This window comes from Cydia splendana, chromosome 14 (genome assembly GCF_910591565.1).
Source record: "Cydia splendana chromosome 14, ilCydSple1.2, whole genome shotgun sequence".
Lineage (NCBI taxonomy): Eukaryota > Metazoa > Arthropoda > Insecta > Lepidoptera > Tortricidae > Cydia > Cydia splendana.
In genome coordinates, this window is record NC_085973.1 from 15270974 (window position 1) to 15293526 (window position 22553).

The 22553-nt window shown below is 37.5% G+C and overlaps 2 protein-coding genes across 2 annotated transcripts; one reads left to right on the forward strand and one right to left on the reverse strand.

The window, feature by feature from the left end:
• Positions 1-876: 876 nt before the first annotated feature.
• On the reverse strand, positions 877-5128 carry LOC134796781 (MD-2-related lipid-recognition protein-like). Its single transcript, XM_063769002.1, has 4 exons — positions 4970-5128; positions 3564-3677; positions 1980-2152; positions 877-988 (listed from the first exon to the last, which is right to left on the reverse strand). Exons 1-4 carry the CDS (start codon positions 5052-5054, stop codon positions 902-904), a joined length of 459 nt encoding a protein of 152 aa, XP_063625072.1. The 5' UTR covers positions 5055-5128; the 3' UTR covers positions 877-901.
• Positions 5129-5930: 802 nt separating this feature from the next.
• LOC134796920 (23 kDa integral membrane protein-like) lies at positions 5931-21768 on the forward strand. Its single transcript, XM_063769116.1, has 5 exons — positions 5931-6056; positions 14843-15001; positions 15786-15938; positions 16572-16757; positions 21577-21768. Exons 1-5 carry the CDS (start codon positions 6000-6002, stop codon positions 21643-21645), a joined length of 624 nt encoding a protein of 207 aa, XP_063625186.1. The 5' UTR covers positions 5931-5999; the 3' UTR covers positions 21646-21768.
• Positions 21769-22553: the final 785 nt, after the last annotated feature.

A 22553-nucleotide genomic window follows, 5' to 3' on the forward strand; every position in this document is an offset into this window, starting at 1 on the left:
ATACAAATTTTCAACCCCTATTTCGTCACCTTAGGGGATGAATTTTCAAAAACGCTGAAATTAGTTTTCTTGTATTTCAATAATATATCTTTTAACGAAGTTTAAAATTCCTAGCTTAAAATAAAACATGAACCCCATACAAACTTTCATCCCCTTTTTAACCCCCTTAGGGGATTAATTTTTCAAAATCGCTTCTTATCTCTTGTACACACTATAAATGTAACCTGGTGTGCAAATTTCAACTTTCTAGCATTTGTAATTTCGGCTGATAATAGTAATAGTTGAATAAAAAAAATAGCAAGCCGATTTTGATTTGAGCATCAATATTTTTATTTTTTTCTATTAAACTATACATTAAATGTCTCAAAAATGAATTCCTCATGCCCGATTTATCTGGAAATGATACCAAACTCGATGTGGTAGGTTAAATAGAAGCCGATAGAAGGCGTGTAACTTTGGATGCCCCCCTGCCTACCCACCAGGGGGTGGCGGATGGCTACCGGGCTGGATTGGCTTAGCTTTACGTATACTACATCTGTGCCAAGTGAATTCATCCGATACCAAAATTTGCACGTCCCATACATTGGGTGACACTACTTCCCTCACTATTCGTATCTTGCCACACAGTGACAATAGTATGAGCCAGTATGAGGTCCCTAGCTAGCGACTTTCGTATATTAATTGTCACTATGATAAGGTACGAAAGTCAGTCAGCATCAAAAGTAGCGGATCAGACTACGAGTCAAAAGTATGTCTTTTTATGTAAACAGTATTAACAAAACAAATAAACTTTTGAAAATACTTTTGAACGCGAACTACTTATAGAGGTACCTATATCTCAAATAATTACAGGCATGTAAAAAAAATAACACAATGTAGTAAATTAGTAGGTTTATTAAAATTATTGAAGCCTGATTCTGGTGATGAAGCAGCACATCTGCTCACGCTGGGCCTTGTTCCACAGCTCCCATTTGATGTCATAAGAACCCTGGAAAAGAAGAGGAGATTATGAACTGAAATATATGTCGTATACGATAAGTAAGAGTGACCCAGGGCGCGTAGCCAACGTGCCAATTCGATTTTTTGGCGCGAGTCAAAGGGCCGGCAATATGACGCGCGATTAATCGCGCGACTAGGCAGTGTATGGCCGGAGCGGGCAACATCACGGCAGCGCCAGGGGCATAGTGTGGCCTTAATTAGGTCCCGTGTATGAACTATTAGGGGGCAGCATAGGAGTCGTCAGATTTTTGGCACGAGGCGTAAATGTGTCGTTTATGCTTCCGATGTAGCGCACAAGATGGCAGAACCTACTATGCACAAGGAAACGTACCGACGAGAATGGTAGATGGTAGCACTTGCTTTGGCAATGTATATGTGTACATATGTTTCCAATTCAGGCCACAAGATGGCAGACCCTCCAACGCGCACGGTCCCTTCATCTCCCTCTAGGTATCAGTACTCTTCCCCACTAGTGGCACTAGTGCGACATTAATCTTTATCTGGTTTTAAATTACACGAAGTTTTAAAACTAATTCTCGCTAGGATCATTGCGCGGCTTATAAAACGGCGTAATCACTGCGGTTACTACAGGACATATGACCTTTTAAAATGAGTATTTCGCAAACACTAACTAACGGAATATTAGGTATAATTTAAGATTTAGATTTCCTTTTATTTCACTCCGCTGATAAGTAGGTATATATTTATTTATCATTAATTTCTAAGCGGCAGCAACCCTAGCGTTGTGCCGGTGCGCGCGGTGCGGGGAGCGGCGCGCTGAAGGTCACTCCATTGTATTTTTGTGTAGGTATCAAACCGGTAGGTATTTGCGTTTTCTTTGAGAGATAAGTATCTGTTCGTAACTTCGTAAGAACTATTATATAATCTGTGGTTGCGGTTCGTTCGGGATCGTTAACAATTGGTTGACGGCCGACACCAGGGTCGTTACTTCGGAGCTTCGGATCAAAGAAGAGTATTACCTTAGCTACTTCGGCCCTTCTTAGCTGCAGGTTATGGCTGAAGTTCTGCTTCTTGCCAGCTGAGACGGGGCACGCGGTGGACTTGCAGCCGTCCCTGTCTAGCCCGGGGAAGTTTTGTTTGACGCCCGACACCAGGGTCGATACTTCCGTCTCCAACTCTGTGGCGTCGAATGCTGGAATATTAAGATATTTTTATAGTATTAAATATATTAAAATAAAACTTAAAAAATATATAGAACAAATATTTATTCTTTAGTTCAGACATAGAGTAGGTAAGTATATTAAATTTTTAATATCCTATTCGTCTTTTATGTTTTCGACGTGTTTAATGAAAGATACCTACTGCAAGTGGTCCGTAAGTATTAATTGAATTGTTTTTATTGAAATCCTTATTAAGTTCGGCTTATATAGTTAAGTATCTACATTTAACGAAACTATATACCTAGCATTTATCGTTTTGTAAATCCGGATTACTGGTCATTCAGTCTTAAACAGAAGGAACATGATGTCACGATCCTAGCATTGAGGGGCGGCTGAAGAAGACAAGATGACTATCAATCTTCCTCGCGTTATACCGGCATTCTGCCACAGCTCATGGGAGCCTGGGGTCCGCTCGGCAACTAATCCTGAGAATTGGCATATGCACTAGGTACGAAAGCGACTGCCATCTGACCTTCCAACCCAGAGGGTAAACTAGACCTTATTGGGATTAGCCCAGTTTCCTCACGATATTTTCCTTCATCGAAAAGCGACTGGTAAATATGAAATGATATTTCGTACATAAGTTCCGAAAAACGCATTGGTACGAGCCAGGGTTTAAAGGGTTGTTAATTCAAACATCAACATTTATTCAGCAAATAGGCCACAAGGGCACTTTTACACGTCAACATTGAATTTACATACAAGCAAAAATAATAACATCAACAATTTTATAAAATAAAACTAAGAATTCAATCTAACGTATTACAATTACTAAGAGATGTATATGGTCTCTTAATGTCGAATTACATACAAAATACAGATACAAAACACAAAAAAAATCTATAATATTTAGAGGTGTAACTGTCTCTAGGTGTCAGAACTATAAGATTATATAGTTTATCAAGTTATCCTTAGAGATGTATAGGGTCTCCAAGAGTCAATATCCTGTATAATTAATACATTCATTAAGAGAAAAGAAACATAAGAGAGCAGAATGAGGCGTCTCACTGTAATTAATTAATAAAAATAAAGTTACTAAGTATAATAGCTTGTGTTAGCTTAAACAGACCAGTCTCCACAAACAGCACCCGTTCACGAGTATGACGCGTATCTCAGCCATCGCCTCCCTCAACCTTCATTCGGGAAAGTGGCGACCCGATCAACGACGCCACCGTAAGCAAAGACTTTTAAGCGAGCATGACATGTTCAAGCTACCGGCCTATTTGAACGACGACCTCCGGATTTTACTCCGGATTGAAAGTCGCATCGCACGCTCTTACCGCTAAGCCAACAGCGCTTCTATCTTTTATTTATTTAATTTATTGATACACAGTACAGAGCTTGACTGAGCGGAAGAGAAGATGACTAAAGGGGTATTGGTACCTGGGGTAAAATCAAAGCTGATGGAGGCGTTTTTCCCAATCTTAAAAAGGCATCGTTCCTGTTTAGTGCACGGGGTGATCTGCACGTTGCTCACTTCGCACTGGGTCACCTCGCCTGTAATTAGTAAATATACAATTAATAAATCAGGAACTTCGCTGTACTGGAACAGAGGTGTGTATTTGGGTGTACGGCAGTGCCCTCGCCAAGTCGAGCTAAACAAAGAAAGCAGGCACAGCCGTACCCTGTTTTCTTGAAGCCAGTCAGGTTATTTTCGAGCCCTTTCGATCCCCCTCTAACTTTTATGGATAAAGCTATAAGTCTGACTTTTCAGTGACCAAGAGGTAATAGCAATGTACAAATTGCAGAACATTCCCAAAAAGCGGAAACGTTCTCGAGAATGTTCTCAGAACATTCCTGCAACATGGAAATTATTGTTTAAACTTTGTCGTAGTACCTTATTTATATAACAATGTCAATTACTATAATTACTTCAATAGACATGCATTGTACTGTCCGTTGATAAGATGATAATTGATAACTGGAGTAAACTGCAGGAGTGCAGCTGAGAAAATAATTATATTATAAGGACTACACCTAAACTATCGTGAATATTCATGGTATAAACTAATACGTAAATAAATTCTCGTTCTCGAGAACATTCTCAGAAGTTACCGAGAAATTCTCATGTGAAAAGTTTCGCAACTTTGGAAAGTTCTCGTGAGTGCATTGCTACCAAGAGGGCATTAATGATAAGTAATGTAGATATATAGATGGTCAAGCAAATCTTGTCAGTAGAAAAGGGCGCGAAATTCAAATTTTCTATGGGAAGATATCCCTTCGCGCCTACATTTTTCAAATTTGCCGCCTTTTTCTACTGACAAGATCTGCTTGACCAGCTTTAGTAGGTAAGTAGATACGAATCGGTTCGAGTAAACTAGATTACCTAATTTATCTGTGCCTGTGATGTAAATTGTTACGTTTTTTTCTTAAAACATGGCAGAAATGTAACAACCGGATACCAACAAGTCGTTAAAGTACGAATACGATATATATGTACCTAGTGGACGTCAGTTTATCGCGCTTGACCCCTCTGATACGACTTAAGAACACATTTTGAATACGGCATGACATGTTAGTTAGACAGACCAATCCGCTTGTACGTGCTTGTACCTAATTATTTAGGTGGATTTTCTGGACGGCCGCTTCTCTGTACTTAACGTAGTCCCCATATTCCTCTCTGGATATAGTGGATATTGACATTATGGAAAATATTTTTGCACAATTTCATAATAGGTATCATAGCTAAATAATTAAGAGTTAGGACTGTTAGGAGCGAATAACTAAGTAATTCCATACAATTTTTAAAAGCTCCTAACTCTTAAATTACAAATAAAAATAATACACACCCAGACAAGGCAGTTGTGAAGCTGGGTTCGCGAGGTTTCCCGCGATAACGCACACGAACACGAAGAGACACACCGTACGAGACATGGTGACCGTCACACCAGCAACACCCCGACTGCCGGACCAACTCTGCTTATCAACTTTAAATAGAACTCCGTATCGGACTGAGATGTTCTTCCTATAGCTTCGTATTGCTTAATAAAACTATATAACCTTAAAATCTATAACAACTGTGTGCAATCCGAGATCTCGCTTATGTTGGTTCAGTAGAAGCAGTAAGTAAGCAATGTTTATAGCATCGTTGATATTCGCAACCTTATTGAACTTTATACAGTTGGTATTGCCGTATTTAACCAGCATATCTTAAAAGAAAGAGATCGAATTATACTGCGAATGTTACTGGTAATTAATGTAATTATGGTCCCATTATGTCTATTTTGATTTACTAAATGTACGATATGGCAAATGAGTTTATTTGCTTGATGATATGTCAACACTTCCTAGTATTGACTGTGAATTTATTTACTTAGGCAAGGAGAACAAAAGTGGCATAAACAAGTAAAAATACATTATGTACCTACACTAGAAATCTCATATAATCGTCACTGCGACAACTCGACAAGGTACAACATGAAATGGTACAGAAACCAAATTCCATTTCCTACAGTATTCCCGTAGATTTCAAGGCCGCTATGAAACAATTAAAATAATCTAGGTACAGTCAGCAGCAGAAGTTGCTAAGCGGGCGAGGTGTTAAAAATTACCTTGACGCGCTCAGTAGCGTCAAGATCATTTTGAACACCTCGCCCGCTTAGCAACTATTGCTGACTGTACCTATGGTAAACAACCTTATTGATTTCCCCTAATTATCCGGAAGCAAAATACTCAACTTTATCTATGTGTAGTCATTAAAGTACGTCATCACCCGTTAAATACTGGATACTCAATGAAGAGTTTTAGATCACGTAATATTCCTGGCTCAGTCGAAAATAGCCCGCGGGATAGCAGCGTCGCGCGCGCAACTAAAACAATATGGGTTGCGGCACTTGTGTTAAAGTTATAGTTTTCATCACCAATATATTACTTGCTGTGAGTACCACTTGTTTCTTGTTCTTATACTTATACTTGTGCACGGTGTATAAAATACTGTACTTAGCATCAATAGCAGCGGATAGAACGCGCTAAATGTATTCTGATTTCTGACACTCTCTAATAGTTTTACAAATAGAGATAATATTTATATCTCTACTGTTGACATATCTTTTTTTGTGAATCTATTAGAGAATTGTTGAATGTTGCACCAGCATTCTTTGATTGTGGGAACAGAAAATTAAAAAAAAAACCGGACAAATGCGAGTCGGAGTCGCCCACCGAGGGTTCCGTACTTTTTAGTATTTGTTGTTATAGCGGCAACAGAAATACATCACCAGTGAAAATGTAGAGAGAAATAAATGCATCAACTGTCTAACTAATCACGGTTCATGAGATACAGCCTGGTGACAGACAGACGGAATGACAGTGGAGTCTTAGTAATAGGGTCCCGTTTTTACCCTTTGGGTACAGAACCCTAAAAACTAAATTTACAAAAAAAAGTAGGTATAAGCGCGTTTATGAATAACGCCATTAAAACGTTTATTAAGCATGTAGTGTGTTTGGGTTCAGTGTGTTGTTTGTTGTTGTTTTTAATGGATGATCTCAGTAGGTAAATTAGGGCAAGGTCGGGAGAGCAGCTTGGCTAAATCAAGTGCGTAGGTATTTCTGAGTTTCTACTATAGGTTTATATAGTCAATATGAAATATTCCAAAATCATCATTTAAAAGTCGTTTCTACCAGCAAACATAAGAAAACCACTCAACAGTCATTTGGATTTGATTTGGTTTGATTTTGATAGACATTTTACATTTAATATTTGCTTCGGGTTGGTGTGGTGCAAAAATTTTGTGTTTCACTCGGGGGCAAATTTTGTTTAACCCTCGTGCTTTGAAATCCTCGCAACGCTCAAGATTCCATTTTTCGAACCACTCGCTACGCTCGTGGTTCAATATTGGAATCTTTCGCTTGTTCGGGTATCAATATTACCACGAGCGGTTAAACAACAACTTTGCCCCCTTGTAAAACAAATAACTATTTTGACCGCATGTAACATGGCACATTCGAATCGTAGCCCAAGTAGCATGGAAGTGTCGGCAACATCAATATAGCAGCCAATTAAGAACTTAGAGTGATTTAAGGGACGTATAAGAGTGTCAGAAAAGATTTAAGCTGTATAAAAGGTACTTTACAGACATTATACAGCTCAAGCTGTATAAAATCATTATAAAGGATTCTGCGGAAGCATGGGGTGCTTTATCAGAATATAAAAAATCTACTATAAAACTAAAAGTGTTGTGAGAGACTACAAGCTAATTCTATCGTAAAAGCTGTATACAGGCTGTATTGTAGTAACACATGGCACTTTTAGCTGTACAAAAGTATCTGTCAACTCCGTTTTAAAACATTAAGTGTTGTAAAACACTACAAGCTAATTTTATCGTAAAAGCTGTATTGTAGTATCACTTGGCACTTGTAGCTGTACAAATGTATCTGTCAACCCCGTTTTAAAGCTATTTCTTATGGCGTAATCTTACTCTCCTATAAGAATAGTAGTTGTATAACTTCTGTCTGTAAGGGTATTATAAAACCAAATGAATAAATGGCAGCTATAGTACAGCTTTTTTCTGTATTACTGATAGAGTCGCTTATAACAATCTTTTGGCGTAATTTTACACTCGTATAAGTATAGTAGTGTAATGATTTCTGAAAATAAGTGTATTATAAAACTAAAGGAATATATGACAGTTACAGTACCTACAGGTTTTTTATTTGTTATACGGATCTCTAAAAAGAATTATAACTTATGTACGGAGAACCTAAATACAGCCAAACGAATACAAATATTCTATTATAAAGCTGTTTTAATTACAAAAGCTGTAAAAGACACTCCATTTATTACACAGCACAGCTACTAAGATTATAATGCTCTCCAACTATCCTGTAGGCTGTTTAAAAATTGTCGCCATTTTACAATAAAAATAAAAACGAATTTGTAAATATAATTAAAGAAATACTTGCAAATATTTAGCAGACTAACGCCGTGTTATGATTACCAGCTAAAATAAATTGTTTAGCCTTAGAATTAATATTTATAAATATTTTTGATACTCTAACCTTAAAAACAAACAGTAACTTTACCGATTTATGATATTTTCCTTATGGTTTCTCTTTGTTATTTTGCAGGCGCGTAAATATTTTGCCAGAAAAGATACACAGGTTCACAATAAATAATAATCCGCACTTACCAATAATTTAATATTCCATTCAAGTCCTGTATAATATTTACTTTTACTTTTACCATCCACTATAACACTTCATTGTCTCCATTATTATACTACGAATGGACAAGATTAAGACATTTTAGTTTCTTAAATGATTATTATTCTCTTGTAATTCTTTCTTATAACTCATTTAAAACGTATATTCTTATATCGTACTTATAAGAGATTATCTGTAGTGTTAAGGTTTCCTGTTACACCGAAATATAGCTGTAATGTAGCTATTATGCAGCTTATGTATTGCTTATACAGCTACTCTACAGCTCTAATAACGCCAAAGGCTGTATAATTTGGGCCCTTTTTTTACTTATAAGGGCTGTATAAGCGCTTATACAGCCTTTATACAGCCTAACTGTACAGCTTATAGTATACAAATAAACTTTAATACAGCTTATATACACCCATATAACCATTCCAGTCGCAGAATCACAAAGTGGTAACTAAATGTCAGATGTGTCGTAACAGAGTCCACACAATGTGTCTAGAATTGTTTCGAAACAAAGTGTCGTCGCCGTGTCTACACTTTTCCGTAACAAGGTGTCGACACATTTGTGTGCACTTTGCGTGCGGTTTGCGACTAAATCTGACAGCAAATTTGTGACAGCAAATGTCAATATAAAATACCTCTTGAAAACCAAGGTTTGTCAAACTACTATTAGTGTCTCGTGTGCTCGTAATTCTAGTAAGTCATCATGGGCAATGCAAATGATAATAATCGACCGAAACCATATAAACACCCAACACCCGTCAACCTTTTACAGAAAAGTTTTTAAAGAAATTCAATAAGCTACTTAGGTCAGGCAACGAATGCTCCAAAAGTTGTAGAGGGAAATGCTCGGAACACAATTTTTGACTCCGTAACTCGGTTTGACAAGTTAGGAGGTGAACATATCAAAAGTCCCCGGTCGTAGCCCTTGAGCGGGGGGGAGAGAGGGGGCTTTGAAGGTCCCATTTGCCCGTTTTTCGATTATATCTCGGAAACTATGCATCTCAGCGACATGGCCACTTATACAAAATGAAAGTTAATTTAATTTGTTACAAGTTTATTCAGTCAATTTTTTCGATATGTTGAATAGTTTTTGAGATATCCGCTCTTGAAAGTTTATTTAGGGCTCTCAATTTTATCTTGATATATCTATATCAGTGAAGGTGCTAGGCCGTGTTTGGTATCGTTTTCGTATAAATCTGGGGTGCTGAATCCATTTAAGATATCACATTGACACCATTCCACAAAATAAAAATAAATCTTTTTAGGGTTCCGTACCTCAAAAGGAAAAAACGGAACCCTTACAGGATCACTCGTGCGTCTGTATGTATGTCCGTCTGAATACACAAAATAGTTCTTTACCTATAGATGACAGGAAAACCTATTAGAAATGTGCAGTCAAGCGCGAGTCGGACTTAATGTACGGAACCCTTAATACGCGAGTCCGACTCGCACTTGGCCGGTTTTTTTGAAACTCCTCTTAACCGCTTAACCGCTGAACCGATTTCGTTGAAATTTGGTATAGAAATAGTTTGCGTCCCGGAACAGGACATAGGATAGATGTTATAACCAAAATCATCTTTTGAAGGTGTGAAAAGTGGCGTGGAAATTTGTACGGGAAATCAATAACCGCTGAACCGATTTATATGAAATTTGGGATGGTCTACATCTTTGATTTAGTTAAAAATGATGAAAAAACATGACTTCAAACCTAAACTTAAACAGTATTAACTTCAAGAAGTCAATTCTGAATTCCCCCCTACACCTCATTTCACACCTTTAAAGGATGATTTTTGAGATAACTTATTATATCCTGTCTCGGGACTCAAAATATATGTGTACCAAATTTAAATTAAAACTGTTCAGCAGTTTAAGCGTGAAGAGGAGTTTAAAAGAAAGTATTTTAATAAGTTTATATGTTTTTACTTCGGAATGGTGTCAATGTGATACCTTAACTAAATTTGGTACTGCGAATTTATACGAAAACGATACCAAACATGGCCTCGTAGCTTTACTGTTGTAGAAGTCAAAATAAAATTGAGAGCCCTAAATTCTTATTACTTGGCCAAACTTGTGTAGAAGGAAAAGGTAAAATAAAAGTCTTCGGCAGGAATATAAGACACAAATATATTTTTTTTTTGCGTTACTATTTCATTCATCAAATATAAACATACCTTGATTATACTATTCTAGTGAGATCCTCATAGATAAACAAAAACATTTACTTAAAAAATTACAAGGTCGAAATGTCACGGAACTTGTGAGACTAATATGTGAAAAATAAAACATCAAACATCAACATTTATTCAGCAAATAAGCCACAAGGGCACTTTTACACGTCATCATTGAATTTACATACAAGCAAAAATAATAACATCAACAATTTTATAAAATAAAACTAACAATTCAATCTAACTTATTACAATTACTAAGAGATGTATATGGTCTCTTAATGTCGAATTACATAAAAAATACAGATACAAAACACAAAAAAAAATTTAAAACTTTTATGACAAAAAAAATCTGGACACAATTTAAGAATCACCCAATTGCGTCGAGGAATCATCTGTATTTTTGCTTGTTTCATTACCTCCTCGCTTCTTTTTTGTCCTTTGTATTCTGTAGCAATTTATTAGATCTGAAAATAAAGATAACTTGCGTCGTCACGGATGTCGATTTATAGGTTTTAGGGAGTGCAGAATTCGAAAACGATGATCATTTTATAATCCAAGATGGCGGCTACGTATTTTATCATAACAGTAGAATCCAAAATAGTCATCATTTTCGAAATCTGCGCCCCCTAAAACCTATAAAACGATATCCATGACGACTTTTATGACATAGTGCATTGCCGCCATTTTGAAATTGAAAATGTTATCATTTTCGAAATCTGCGCCCCTAAAACCTATAAAACGACATCCATGACGACTTTTATGACATAGTGCATGGCCGCCATCTTGGAATCCAAAATAGTCATCATTTTCGAAATCTGCGCCCCCTAAAACCTATAAAACGATATCCATGACGACTTTTACGACATAGTGCATTGCCGCCATTTTTAAATTGAAAATATTATCATTTTCGAAATCTGCGCCCCCCAAAACCTATAAAACGACACCCATGACGACTTTTATGACATAGTGCATGGCCGCCATTTTGGATTTCAAAATGGTCATCATTTTCTAAATCGGGGCCCCCTAAAACCTATAAAACGACATCCATGACGACTTTTATGACACAGTGCATGGCCGCCATTTCGGATTCCAAAATGGTCATTATTTTCGAAATCGGCACTCCCTAAAACCTATATATCGACACCCATCTCGACTTTTATGACAAAGTGTTTTGCTACCATCTGCATGCAAGACATTTCTATTATTTATACGTACAAAAATGGCCCCCTGTCAACTTTCAATCGAGATTTAATCGATAATTTATTTGATTAATATTCAGATTCATTCAATTTCAATCTATGTTAGGTCGACTAAACTAATCGCGATTAAAATTTGAGAATTAACTTTTTTTATTCCATTAATTAGTCGAATAAACAGTTAATCGATTAATGCCCATCTCTGACCACGGCATTTTTACACTTTGAGAATATCTGAAAACAAATCAACACAAGGAGCCATTTTGCAAATCCAGTAACATACCAGTAACTTTATTACTTTTGACAGCGCGTGTCATGTGTCAACACAGAGTCGACACAAAGTCGAAACATTGCAACTACTTTGTGACTGCAATATTTCTCAGCCTTAAACCATATTTATACATCATAATTAACAAGTTTCGTAGTATGTAAAGCGTTATTTCTGTTATTTAAGTATAGTATACGCATCGAAGTACTAAAAATGCTTCAAATAATATAGTTATGAACACAGGCACTGAGAAGTAAACAATTTCATTTCCGGCTAAACTAAAACAATGTGGTGGCGCGTTGATTATATTACACTTAGTTTATCAAATCACTCGAGCAGTTTAATTCCCCATAATAATTTAAGTCCTATTGTAATATAAATGCAAACAATATATAATTACGTCTTGTAATCCGTTTTAGAGATGGCGTATTAATGTCACTTATTTTTATTTAAGTATTTTTCCATCTGACAGTTTCCATTTGACAGGAACAAAATGAACGAATGAACGAATGATTTTGGCATAAAGTAGTCGCAAACCCGAAACAATGTGTGCACACGGCGACCACACTTTATGTCACTTTGTGTCATGTGTCGACCCTTCCCCATTTCTGGTAACTGTGTCGACACGGCGACGACTCTGCGACTGGAATTGTGACCGAAACAGACGGTGTCGACACAAGATGTGTCAACACCGCGTCGTAACGGCGACTGGAAATGGTTGTATGGGCAGCTTGCAATGCTACTTGGGAGGTATCTGTTATAGTGACATGATTATAGTGTACGGACAAGTGGTGGCATTTTGAACAGAGCGGGAAATGGAGTCGTTATTATCTACTAACTTTTTATGATTGAATGAATAAATTCAAATTTTATATGATATTTACTTTACTTATAATAGTAGTTTGTGTTACAAGGGATCAAAATGATATATTTCCGTCAAGGGCGTACATTGAATCCTGAATGAAGCGATGGATTCTACAATAGAATCCCGAACGTAGTGAGGGATTCTAAAGTAGAATCCTGAGCGTAATGAGGGATTCAAGTGTTAACGCCCAAGTCGAAATAATTTTGATACCGTGTGACACATACTGCTTTTCACATCAACTATGAGGAAAATAAGAAAATGTTAGTGTTGACACAATCTGATGCTTAAACAGATTATTTAAGCTAAAAAAATAATGTGCTAAAAAATGTAAAAATAGTGTGTTAGAACAGAAAAGTGTTACTTTGATCCCTCCTAGCAGGGAGGAAAAGTGCCACTTTGATCCCTGCTAGCAGGGAAGAAAAAGCTCTTTTCCGAATAGGTGGTGTGAAAAATCTATTTCTCTTGCTCTCTCACATTCAATCAATATACGTTTTAACCATATACAACAACCTTAATTAATAACTGGCCAAAAACTTTATAAGCTGTAGATACGACAAAATAATTTGATGTTGTCGATTTAGACAACTGTTTGCTATATTTGTTGTTGTAATACGCTAGGCTAATAATTGAAAACAGCACGACAGCAGAAATGTAAATGAAACAATATGAATGACCCACCAGAATCGTCAATTTTGAAGTGGATTGAACCATACGATAATCTTGTATATAACGATAACAATAGCGTGTACTGTTATATCATGTGAAATAATTGTGTTAGCACAATTAGGTAAACATCGCAGCAGATACTTGAATAAATAAATAAATAAACTTTGGCACTACTTGAATAAGAATTAAAAAGTGTAATAAATATGTTTTCGAAAAATCATTTAATCGTTATTCATCAATCATAAAATGCACCTAGGCGACTCCATTTCCCGCTCTGTTCAAAATGCCACCACTTGTCCGTACACTACTCACATGATATTATGTAGGTATAGAGGTAAGAATTTATTAATATAAATTACTAAAAGACATAAACACGAATATAAAACTAAAACTAACTACAATTAAATTAACTAAAACTAAAAATTAAAAATACCTATCAAAATTTGGTGCCCTCGGGAGGGTGCCCAACACGCAGGCAGCGTTCCCGCGCTGGATTGCGATGGCAATTCTCTGCGCGAGAAAGCTGCCCGCGCGGGGGTCGCCCGCCCGTATTTATAATTTTTAGTTTTAGTTAATTTAATTGTAGTTAGTTTTAGTTTTATGTAGGTATGATAATATTGATAATGCATTTTTTTCAGATTCGGGCGTTAGTAGAGATTTTATATAGCGCTCCTAAATAAAATTAAAAGGACTTTACTATCGGTTATTACGGAGGCACCTTATTAATGTATACATGCATAGCAATTACATGTATCCGGACAATTTGAGAGGGACCGAGAAAGGCATAAGGTAAACGTACTAGTGCTCGACATGCTAATGCCCAACAGATGACACCTTGCTGTCACCTCTATTGACAATGACTTAAGTTTCAAGATGACATGCACTGGGACCGCGTCGAGCACCAGTACGTTTACCTTACCTATATCATTTCCCTATTGCTCAGCAGAAAGTGTTTAGCGACTGGATAGATGTAATTACTCATTATCAAAACTACACAACGGGTCTTAATCGCGTATTTAAGTTTTAAGATTTACCTCCGACGTTAAGTCCCGTTGTGTAGTTTTGATAATGTTTAATAATCGTGAAAGTTTAAATCAGTGAGATGTAATTACTGTAAATAAGCCCTTAGGCCCTGGTCTCCTATTTTATGCTGTACGCGGCGTCTGGCGTCAGCGTCAACGTTTTTGAACAAAAAAGACGCTGACGTCGACGTCTAAAACAGACCACAACAGTACATCTCTATAGTAAGCATCGTGACGCAGACGCTGTAAGCGGCCGATGGCGTTTATAGGAGACCAAGGCCTAAACAAGGTCTTCAAGTGACTTATTTTGTGCATTGTTTTTCTTAGTTGGCGAGCTTGGCGCTGATCGGCGTCGGCGTTGCGGCGTTATTGATCGTGGGCGGCGATGGCCCCATCGTTGTCATCGTTGTCGGCGCCATTGCCTTCGTGATCTCATTCTTGGGCTGCTGCGGCGCCTTAATGGACAGCCAGTGCATGTTGTTCTCCGTGAGTATGGTTCTTAACTATTGGCGATGTGAGCAGGAGCTGTAGATCTCACGAACCCCCATGGCTTCGACAATTTCAAAAAAATTCAAAAAGAGAATTGACGAAAAAGTCCATCTATCGAACCTTACCAAATTTCACCAAATTCTGTCGAGAAAAGCTGTTCGTTGGAAAAGCACAGCCGGAGACAGTAGAAGCATTTTTGCCAAGCTGAAAAGGAAACGCTACGCGCTCGCCCAGTCACTGCAAGCTGCAATAGCAGATCCAGGAGGGTCGTGAGGATCGAGACCGGGCCTAATAACAATTAGAATTTGAACATACGAGGACTTTATTTAATTTAGGTTGCTTTTTAGGGTTCCGTACCCAAAGGGTAAAACGGGACCCTATTACTAAGACTTCGCTGTCCGTCCGTCCGTCCGTCCGTCCGTCCGTCCGTCCGTCCGTCCGTCCGTCCGTCTGTCACCAGGCTGTATCTCACGAACCGTGATAGCTAGACAGTTGAAATTTTCACAGATGATGTATTTCTGTTGCCGCTATAACAACAAATACTAAAAACAGAATAAAGTAAAGATTTAAATGGGGCTCCCATACAACAAACGTGATTTTTGACCAAAGTTAAGCAACGTCGGGAGTGGTCAGTACTTTGGATGGGTGACCGTTTTTTTTTTGCTTTTTTTTCGTTTTTTTTTTTGCATTATGGTACGGAACCCTTCGTGCGCGAGTCCGACTCGCACTTGCCCGGTTTTTTTTACACAGTTGTTGACTAATATCTCTCCATTGCCTACAGTACTCAATCCTGCTCATCATCCTGATGAATCTGAAGACCGCATTAGCGACGGCAATCTTGGTGGCTCAGGACTCCATAAAGACCACAGCTACTACTCTGCTGCAGCAGCAGTTCGATGCTGACAACCAGTCCATCTCCTGGCTTGAGGACGCGGTGAGTTGTTATTGATATCTACCACTTTGAACTATGTCAGCGACTGCTACCTCCTTTATTTCCTGATTCTAAATGCAATAGCATCCTGCTTTATCCCGCCTATCATCCGAAAAGTCCGAATTTCTTTAATTTCTTCTTTTCCATCGGATCTTCAACCCTTACAGAAGGATAGCCCCGGGGTTCAACAATCAACCCGGTCAGTCATTTGTTGAGTGACCAGGGCTGTCAAGCAGTGGATACATGCGTTACTTTGCGAAAATCCATATTAATTGACACAATAATATTACTTTGCCAAAGCAATATTATTGTTTTAATTGACAGCGATTTAACAATGAATCTAGTATTAAAACTGGATCTGGCATGAGGGTGGGGAGAAGTGACCGAACAGGATAGTCTTATGTATCTTTCAGTAGGAGTAGCAGCGAAAGAGCTATTATTGTTTGTCCTTGTCACAGTCCCACATTTTATTTGTTCCCCACTCTTTTATTCGTATGGATTATGGTGGGCAACAAATGAATTCGACCAATCACAGTGTCGCATTTGCGTATGTTTTGTACCTCACGAAGGCACGCGTATACCGCTTCTATACGATCCTACCTTCTATGGATTTAACCCAATCCTTTTTTCTTTCAGTTGAAGTGTTGCGGCACGCACGGCGCCCGCTCGTACCCGTACCTGAAGCTGCCAGCGTCTTGCTGCGACGGAGACAACTGCACCATCGTCAACGCCTACCCTGGCTGCAACGGAGCTCTGAATGAGTTCGTCGAGGATTTCGGGCTGGGCATCGCTGGCTGCTGCATACTGCTGGTCGCCATTGAGGTGAGTTGCACACACCGTGAATGCATTTAAGTGGTATCCAGACCGGCCTGATCAAATCGGTTGATTTGATCAGGAAAATAATTGGCGCCAATCTAATCTAGCGTCCACACGTACACAATTTAATCACCAATTTTAGAACTATAAACAAACGCACGTACAGATCCTAGCATTCCATATATATAGATACTAGCTTCGAAAATTGGCATTTTTGTGTCCGCACCTCCTGATTTGATCGGGCAATCGAATCAGCGATCCAAATTGCCATTTGCGTCCGCACCTCCTGATTCGATCGGGCAATTTAATCAGATTGGCGAAAAATTTACTAATCTGGATACGCCTTTACTGTACTTTAGAATGGATGGGTCATTAGCATTTCCCCTAATTTCTGTGAACACATTATTTCATTTCATTTCATTTATTCTATTCTTAAACAATACAATCATTGTGTCAGAAATCACATTAAATACATTTTATAAATAACAACAATAAACCATTAATACTAATACTAAATAACAATTATAAATACCTTATGTTAGGACCTATCATATATTTCCTCAATACTATAGGAGCATCTAGTCAATAAGAACGACTTCAACTTACGCTTAAATAAGAACCAGTCCGTAATTACTTTTAGGTCAGTAGGGAGCTTATTAAATAGAGTGACCGCCTGATATCTTGCACAATGTTTAGCTACCTGAAGCTTTGGAATGAAACTGTGCTTTATGTTTTTTGTCCTTGTGGCTAGGCGAGACTCCTGTTCTTCAACTGTACAAACTTTAGCAACGTCTTTCACAAACTGGGTAAGAAGAATGAGGACGTACAAGCTGGGACCCGTGAGAATACCTAGTTTTTGAAAAAACTCTCTACATGAACCCAGAGTAGGAATGCGTACCATTGCTCGAATTGCTCTTTTCTGGGCAATCAAGGCTCCGTTTATATTATATAAAAAACTATTTCCCCAAAACCTTATACTGTACCGCAATCTTGACTCTACTAGGGCATAATAAACAATTTTGAGTTGATCTAGATCTAACACATCTCTGAGGCTTCTAAGGGCATAACAAGCGGAATGGATCGAATTTACTATAGCCTCCAGCTCTCGCTTCCAATTTAGATTAGCGTCAATGTAAACTCCTAGAAATTTAACGTGATCAGCAGTATTCAAACTGACTTGGTCCATAGTAACATCAAGTTTGTCAGTTTTCTTGGCGTTTAGTTTGAATAGTAAAGCTTGGGTCTTGTCTGAATTCAGGCGTAAGTTATTAGACGTGAACCAATGGGTGAAGGCTGAAATAGCACTATTGGTAATACTATTGAGCTCGGCCATGCTATTCGCAGATATCACTGCGTTTGTGTCATCAGCAAAGACAATCAAGGAGCAGCTCGGCACGACACTAGGCACATAATTGACTAGGTCATTAGCAAATAGGAGGAAAAGTATAGGGCCCAATATGGAGCCCTGTGGTACCCCTCTGTTTACTCTAACTAACTTTGATTTAACAGGAATATCAACTCTACATTCACCACTAACTTCAAAATTATTTATTTCGACATATTGGTTCCTGTTTTGAAGATAGCTAGCTAAAAGATGATACGCATTACCCCTGATTCCATAAAATTTAAGCTTTTCCATTAGAATCACATGGTCGACCGTGTCAAATGCGGAACTCAGGTCAAGGAATAGTCCTACAACTCTTTTACGATCATGTAGTTTAGTGATCACATCATCGATTAGGGCATCTACGGCATCTGCTGTTCCCTTATTCTTCTGGAAACCGAATTGTCGCGGGTTAATTATATCATTCTCCTGGAGGTGTTTTAAAAGTCGCGTTTTAATCAGCTTTTCAAAGATTTTTGAGACCACGGGCAGAAGCGCTATAGGCCGGTAGTTTTTCGGGTCACTTTTTACACCTTTCTTGTAAACCGGGAGAACTCTAGCCACCTTTAGTTGGTCAGGGAAGACAGCACGATCGAAGCAATTGTTAAAGAAACATGCAAGTGGCTTAGCTATTATGTCTATGCAATTTTTAATTACTAAAATTGGCATTTCATCATGCCCGCAAGATTTTTTGTTTTTCATGTGCTGTACTGTCTTTGTTATCTCTGATGGCGTAAATGGTTTCCACGAAATATCTTTATAGTACCTACTATTGTTATTATTTCCTAGATGCAGACAATGAACTGCGGCGTTCAAATCACCAGAGCTTGGAGATTTAGCATGGTCAAACTGCGTTGAAAAAGCGTCAGCGACCTCTCTAGGATCTATTATGGTTCTGTTATCTATGTTCAAAGACAGTTGTTTTTGATTATTCTTACACAATTTATTTCTATACTTGTTTACGATACCCCATATGCCTTTAGAACAATTTTTGGTCTTAGAAATTTCAGTTTGGACCGCGGTCCTTTTAGAATACCTTATGACTTTCCTAAATATGTTAATGTACTTAGCCCTATATTCCAAAACAGTAATATCACACGTAGCCTTATTAACATTAGTAAGAACTCGCTTCATTCTACTTGATGTCCTTATACCTCTGGTCACCCATTTAAAAGAATGCTGGTTGTCCAGTCTAATCCTCATTCTCTTTTTCCTAAATGACTGACGAAACTGTTTAGTGAAAGTCTTAATGAAAACATTTATACCCATATTACGCCAGTTTATATTCTGTAGATTTTGCCTAAACGTTTGGAGATTTTTCGCGGTAAATTTCCTTTTTTCTGTCACCAGGACTGTAATATCTCGCTTTTTATGTTTATTTACAGCCTCCACATTAAGGTCACAAAAAATTGCAGCGTGTCCATCTGCTAAACCATTGTGATCTATTTCAGTACCAGCAACTAAGTCTGGGGGTATATTTGTCAGATAATTATCAAGGCAAGACTGAGAATCGTTCCGTTTGTACGTGACGTCGTCAATAAGATGTCGAAAATTGTAACATTTTAGTAAATTCAAAAAGTCATTACGATGCCTGGTATCAGATAGAATGTCTATGTTGAAATCGCCACATATTATAGCATTCTTATTAAATAGGTGCTCTAGAAGTAGTTCACAGTGTTTCATAAATAGTTCGAAGTTGTTATCATACGGACTTCTATAACAACAAAATATGTTAATATTAGTTACTATGTCTCTTACACCACACAACTCAAAACTCTCCGACAGATATAATTTCTTACAAATTTCTAGTTCCTCCGTTTCTCTACCGGTTATACTCATGATAAGAGTGCCCCCCCTTTTTTTTGTTGGTCTTGAGTTGTAGGAGGCTAAATTATATTTATTGAGGTTGAAAGAGGAGATTGAGTTTCTGTTCAAGAAATGTTCGCTTAAACATACATATTGCACAGTATTACGTTGCTCTTCGAGGTAGAGTTCGAGATCAATTTTCTTATTTGATATTCCACACACATTTTGATGTAACAAAATTAACTTATCTTTAGCCATCTGATCAACAATTACATTATTATTTGACCCCCTATTTCCCGTGTTGAGACCTAACTGGCCTGGTCTAAAAAAGTGTTCCCTTCACTTTTCTTTGTGACTTTAAAATAGTTAGTGATTTTATTGGTACAGTTGTTCGGTTTAACATTATTGCTATTTCGATCTGAATATTGATCTATCTGAGTTAGGGTGTTGTCTGCGTCTATAAAGGAATCGCTCAAATTATATAGATAAACAGTAATGTCCTGGAAAATTTGATTTAAACCACGGTTGTTAATTTGACCGGATCGCCGATAAAACATAGTATAGTCGTACGAAAGGTTTCTGTTAGAATCTAATATGTATGCATATTCATGTGTTTTTATGTCTAGATAAAGTAACCTGTTGAATGATTCTACTCTCCAATTAAACATATTTACTCTGTCCCCGCAGTTAAAGATAGGAGCACATAGAATTACATTTGTATGGTTTACTATTTGAATGCTCTTTCTAATATCTGTAATTAACTCAGCATAGTTTTGCGACTCTTTAAAGTCTTCCTCGCCAATGAATACAATACAATAGTCATCTTTTGTGAACCCTGCGAGCTTTGTCGGTAAGTCTTGCAGCAAATGTCTTACTCCTGCATGTGGATACAAGAAATGACAGAGATCATAATGCACACTTAGGTGATGTTGTGCAATACGTAGAAGTTGATTAGTATTATTTGCACTCAGAATGCAGATTTTCTTTCTCGTACTATTATATTTGCTGTCATTTTTCTGGTTGATGCTTGCATTGCTAGTCTCGTAATCTTTTTTTATTATATTTGTGAAGTCCTCTTCGATATTCGTATTAGTATCTGTAGGTGATCCTTGATTCACGTGAGATGGTGATTTTACTATCAAATCCTTCATTGTTTTCTGTAATGTTATTACTAATCGTCTTATGCTCAAGAGTGTTGTATTCGTTTCCTTATCTGGTCGTTGTTTAATTTGCTTATTTTCATTCAGAACGTTACAAATTTTTCTTTTAAGAAGTTGTATTTTCTTCTTTAATTGAGAAATTTCATCCTCTAGAAGGCTAATTTTGTTTATTCCAGCTTCATCGGTAGCTAAAGCTCTAATTGTCCAAGCGTTTCCACAATTTGATGATATTTTTGTCTTTTGATTGTTTGATGAAGGTCCTAAGAAAACAGAAATATTAACTCGAGCAATTGTGGCCTTTAGGATGCAACCGTAAAGCACTATAGTTTGGCAAGCCATTTCCATCAGTAGAAAAAGGCGTATATAAAATGTCGACGTGAAGGGTGGTCCTCCCGTGAAAAATTTGAATTTCGCGCCTTTTTCTACTAACAAAGTAAGTTTGCCAAAGTATAATAACAACACTTCTCTGTTTCAGTTGATCGCAGTGATCTTCGCTCTTTACCTGGCCAACCACGTGGCAAACAAGTACAAAAGCCGCTACTGATTTGATTGGTAAAGTGCGTGGTGGGGGAACTAGAAGCGGTGATCACACTCGTGGCAGAAATGTGAACTTTAGCGGGCTAACATTCTCATACTGTTGAGTACCACTCACAACTACTCGCAACTAGGTAAGGCTAGTTTAGTTAGCTAGCTGGTTACCTAGGTAATAGGTAATTGGGTAGAGTACGGGTAGGTAATATCAATTTTAACCACTTGTTACTATGACGGGTTGTCTTTTTCACGAGTCTAGCGTTTCATTTTATTTTGTAAATAAGTTTGTACTTACATTAATGCTTTTAAATAGTTATTTATGGTACAAGTTTGTAAGTAATTGTACTTTATTGTGCGAGCTAAGTTTTCGATTGTATAATTTACCTAGGTACGCCTAGGGTTATACGTGTTGGGACTTGGGACAATACTGTCCTATTGTAATAGTTATTTGTTTAACAAGGGGGCAAAGATGTTGTTTAACCACTCGTACTTCGAAAAGTGAAATCTTGAGCGTTGCGAGGATTTCAAACCGCGAGTGTTAAACAAACGTTGCTACTGATTGAAACACAAAGTTTTTCACCACACCAACAACGCGAGGAAAATTATACAATCTGTAAAACATTACAAATCAAACCCAAATAAAAGTTATGAAATATATTCAGTAAGTATGAATATATTTATTACGAGTGTTTTATTTTTTCATTGTTAATGTTAAAATATTATTTTTGTAAAATAAGTCATTTGCAAATATAAAAGTATTTTTATAAAGTTATGTGTTTTATTCAAGTCCAAGTAGGTATCGCTAGGGCGATTCATCCATAGAACCACCGTATTCCTAATATCCCGTATCATTTTCTTTGCCCTTCATCAAACAGCTTCCTTCCAATTTGTTCCTTTACTTACTTTGTAAAAACAATTTAC

What these genes read in the sequence shown, in the direction of transcription:
- LOC134796920 (XM_063769116.1), top strand. Translation starts at nt 6,000, where the DNA reads ATGGGTTGCGGCACTTGTGTTAAAGTTATAGTTTTCATCACCAATATA. An exon ending in TCACCAATATATTACTTGCT is followed by an intron (nt 6,057 to 14,842) that starts GTGAGTACCACT and finishes TGTTTTTCTTAG; the next exon opens with TTGGCGAGCTTGGCGCTGAT. An exon ending in TACTGCTGGTCGCCATTGAG is followed by an intron (nt 16,758 to 21,576) that starts GTGAGTTGCACA and finishes TCTCTGTTTCAG; the next exon opens with TTGATCGCAGTGATCTTCGC.
- LOC134796781 (XM_063769002.1), bottom strand. Translation starts at nt 5,054, where the DNA reads ATGTCTCGTACGGTGTGTCTCTTCGTGTTCGTGTGCGTTATCGCGGGA. An exon ending in TTCACAACTGCCTTGTCTGG is followed by an intron (nt 3,678 to 4,969) that starts GTGTGTATTATT and finishes TACTAATTACAG; the next exon opens with GCGAGGTGACCCAGTGCGAA. An exon ending in GAAGGGCCGAAGTAGCTAAG is followed by an intron (nt 989 to 1,979) that starts GTAATACTCTTC and finishes CTTCTTTTCCAG; the next exon opens with GGTTCTTATGACATCAAATG.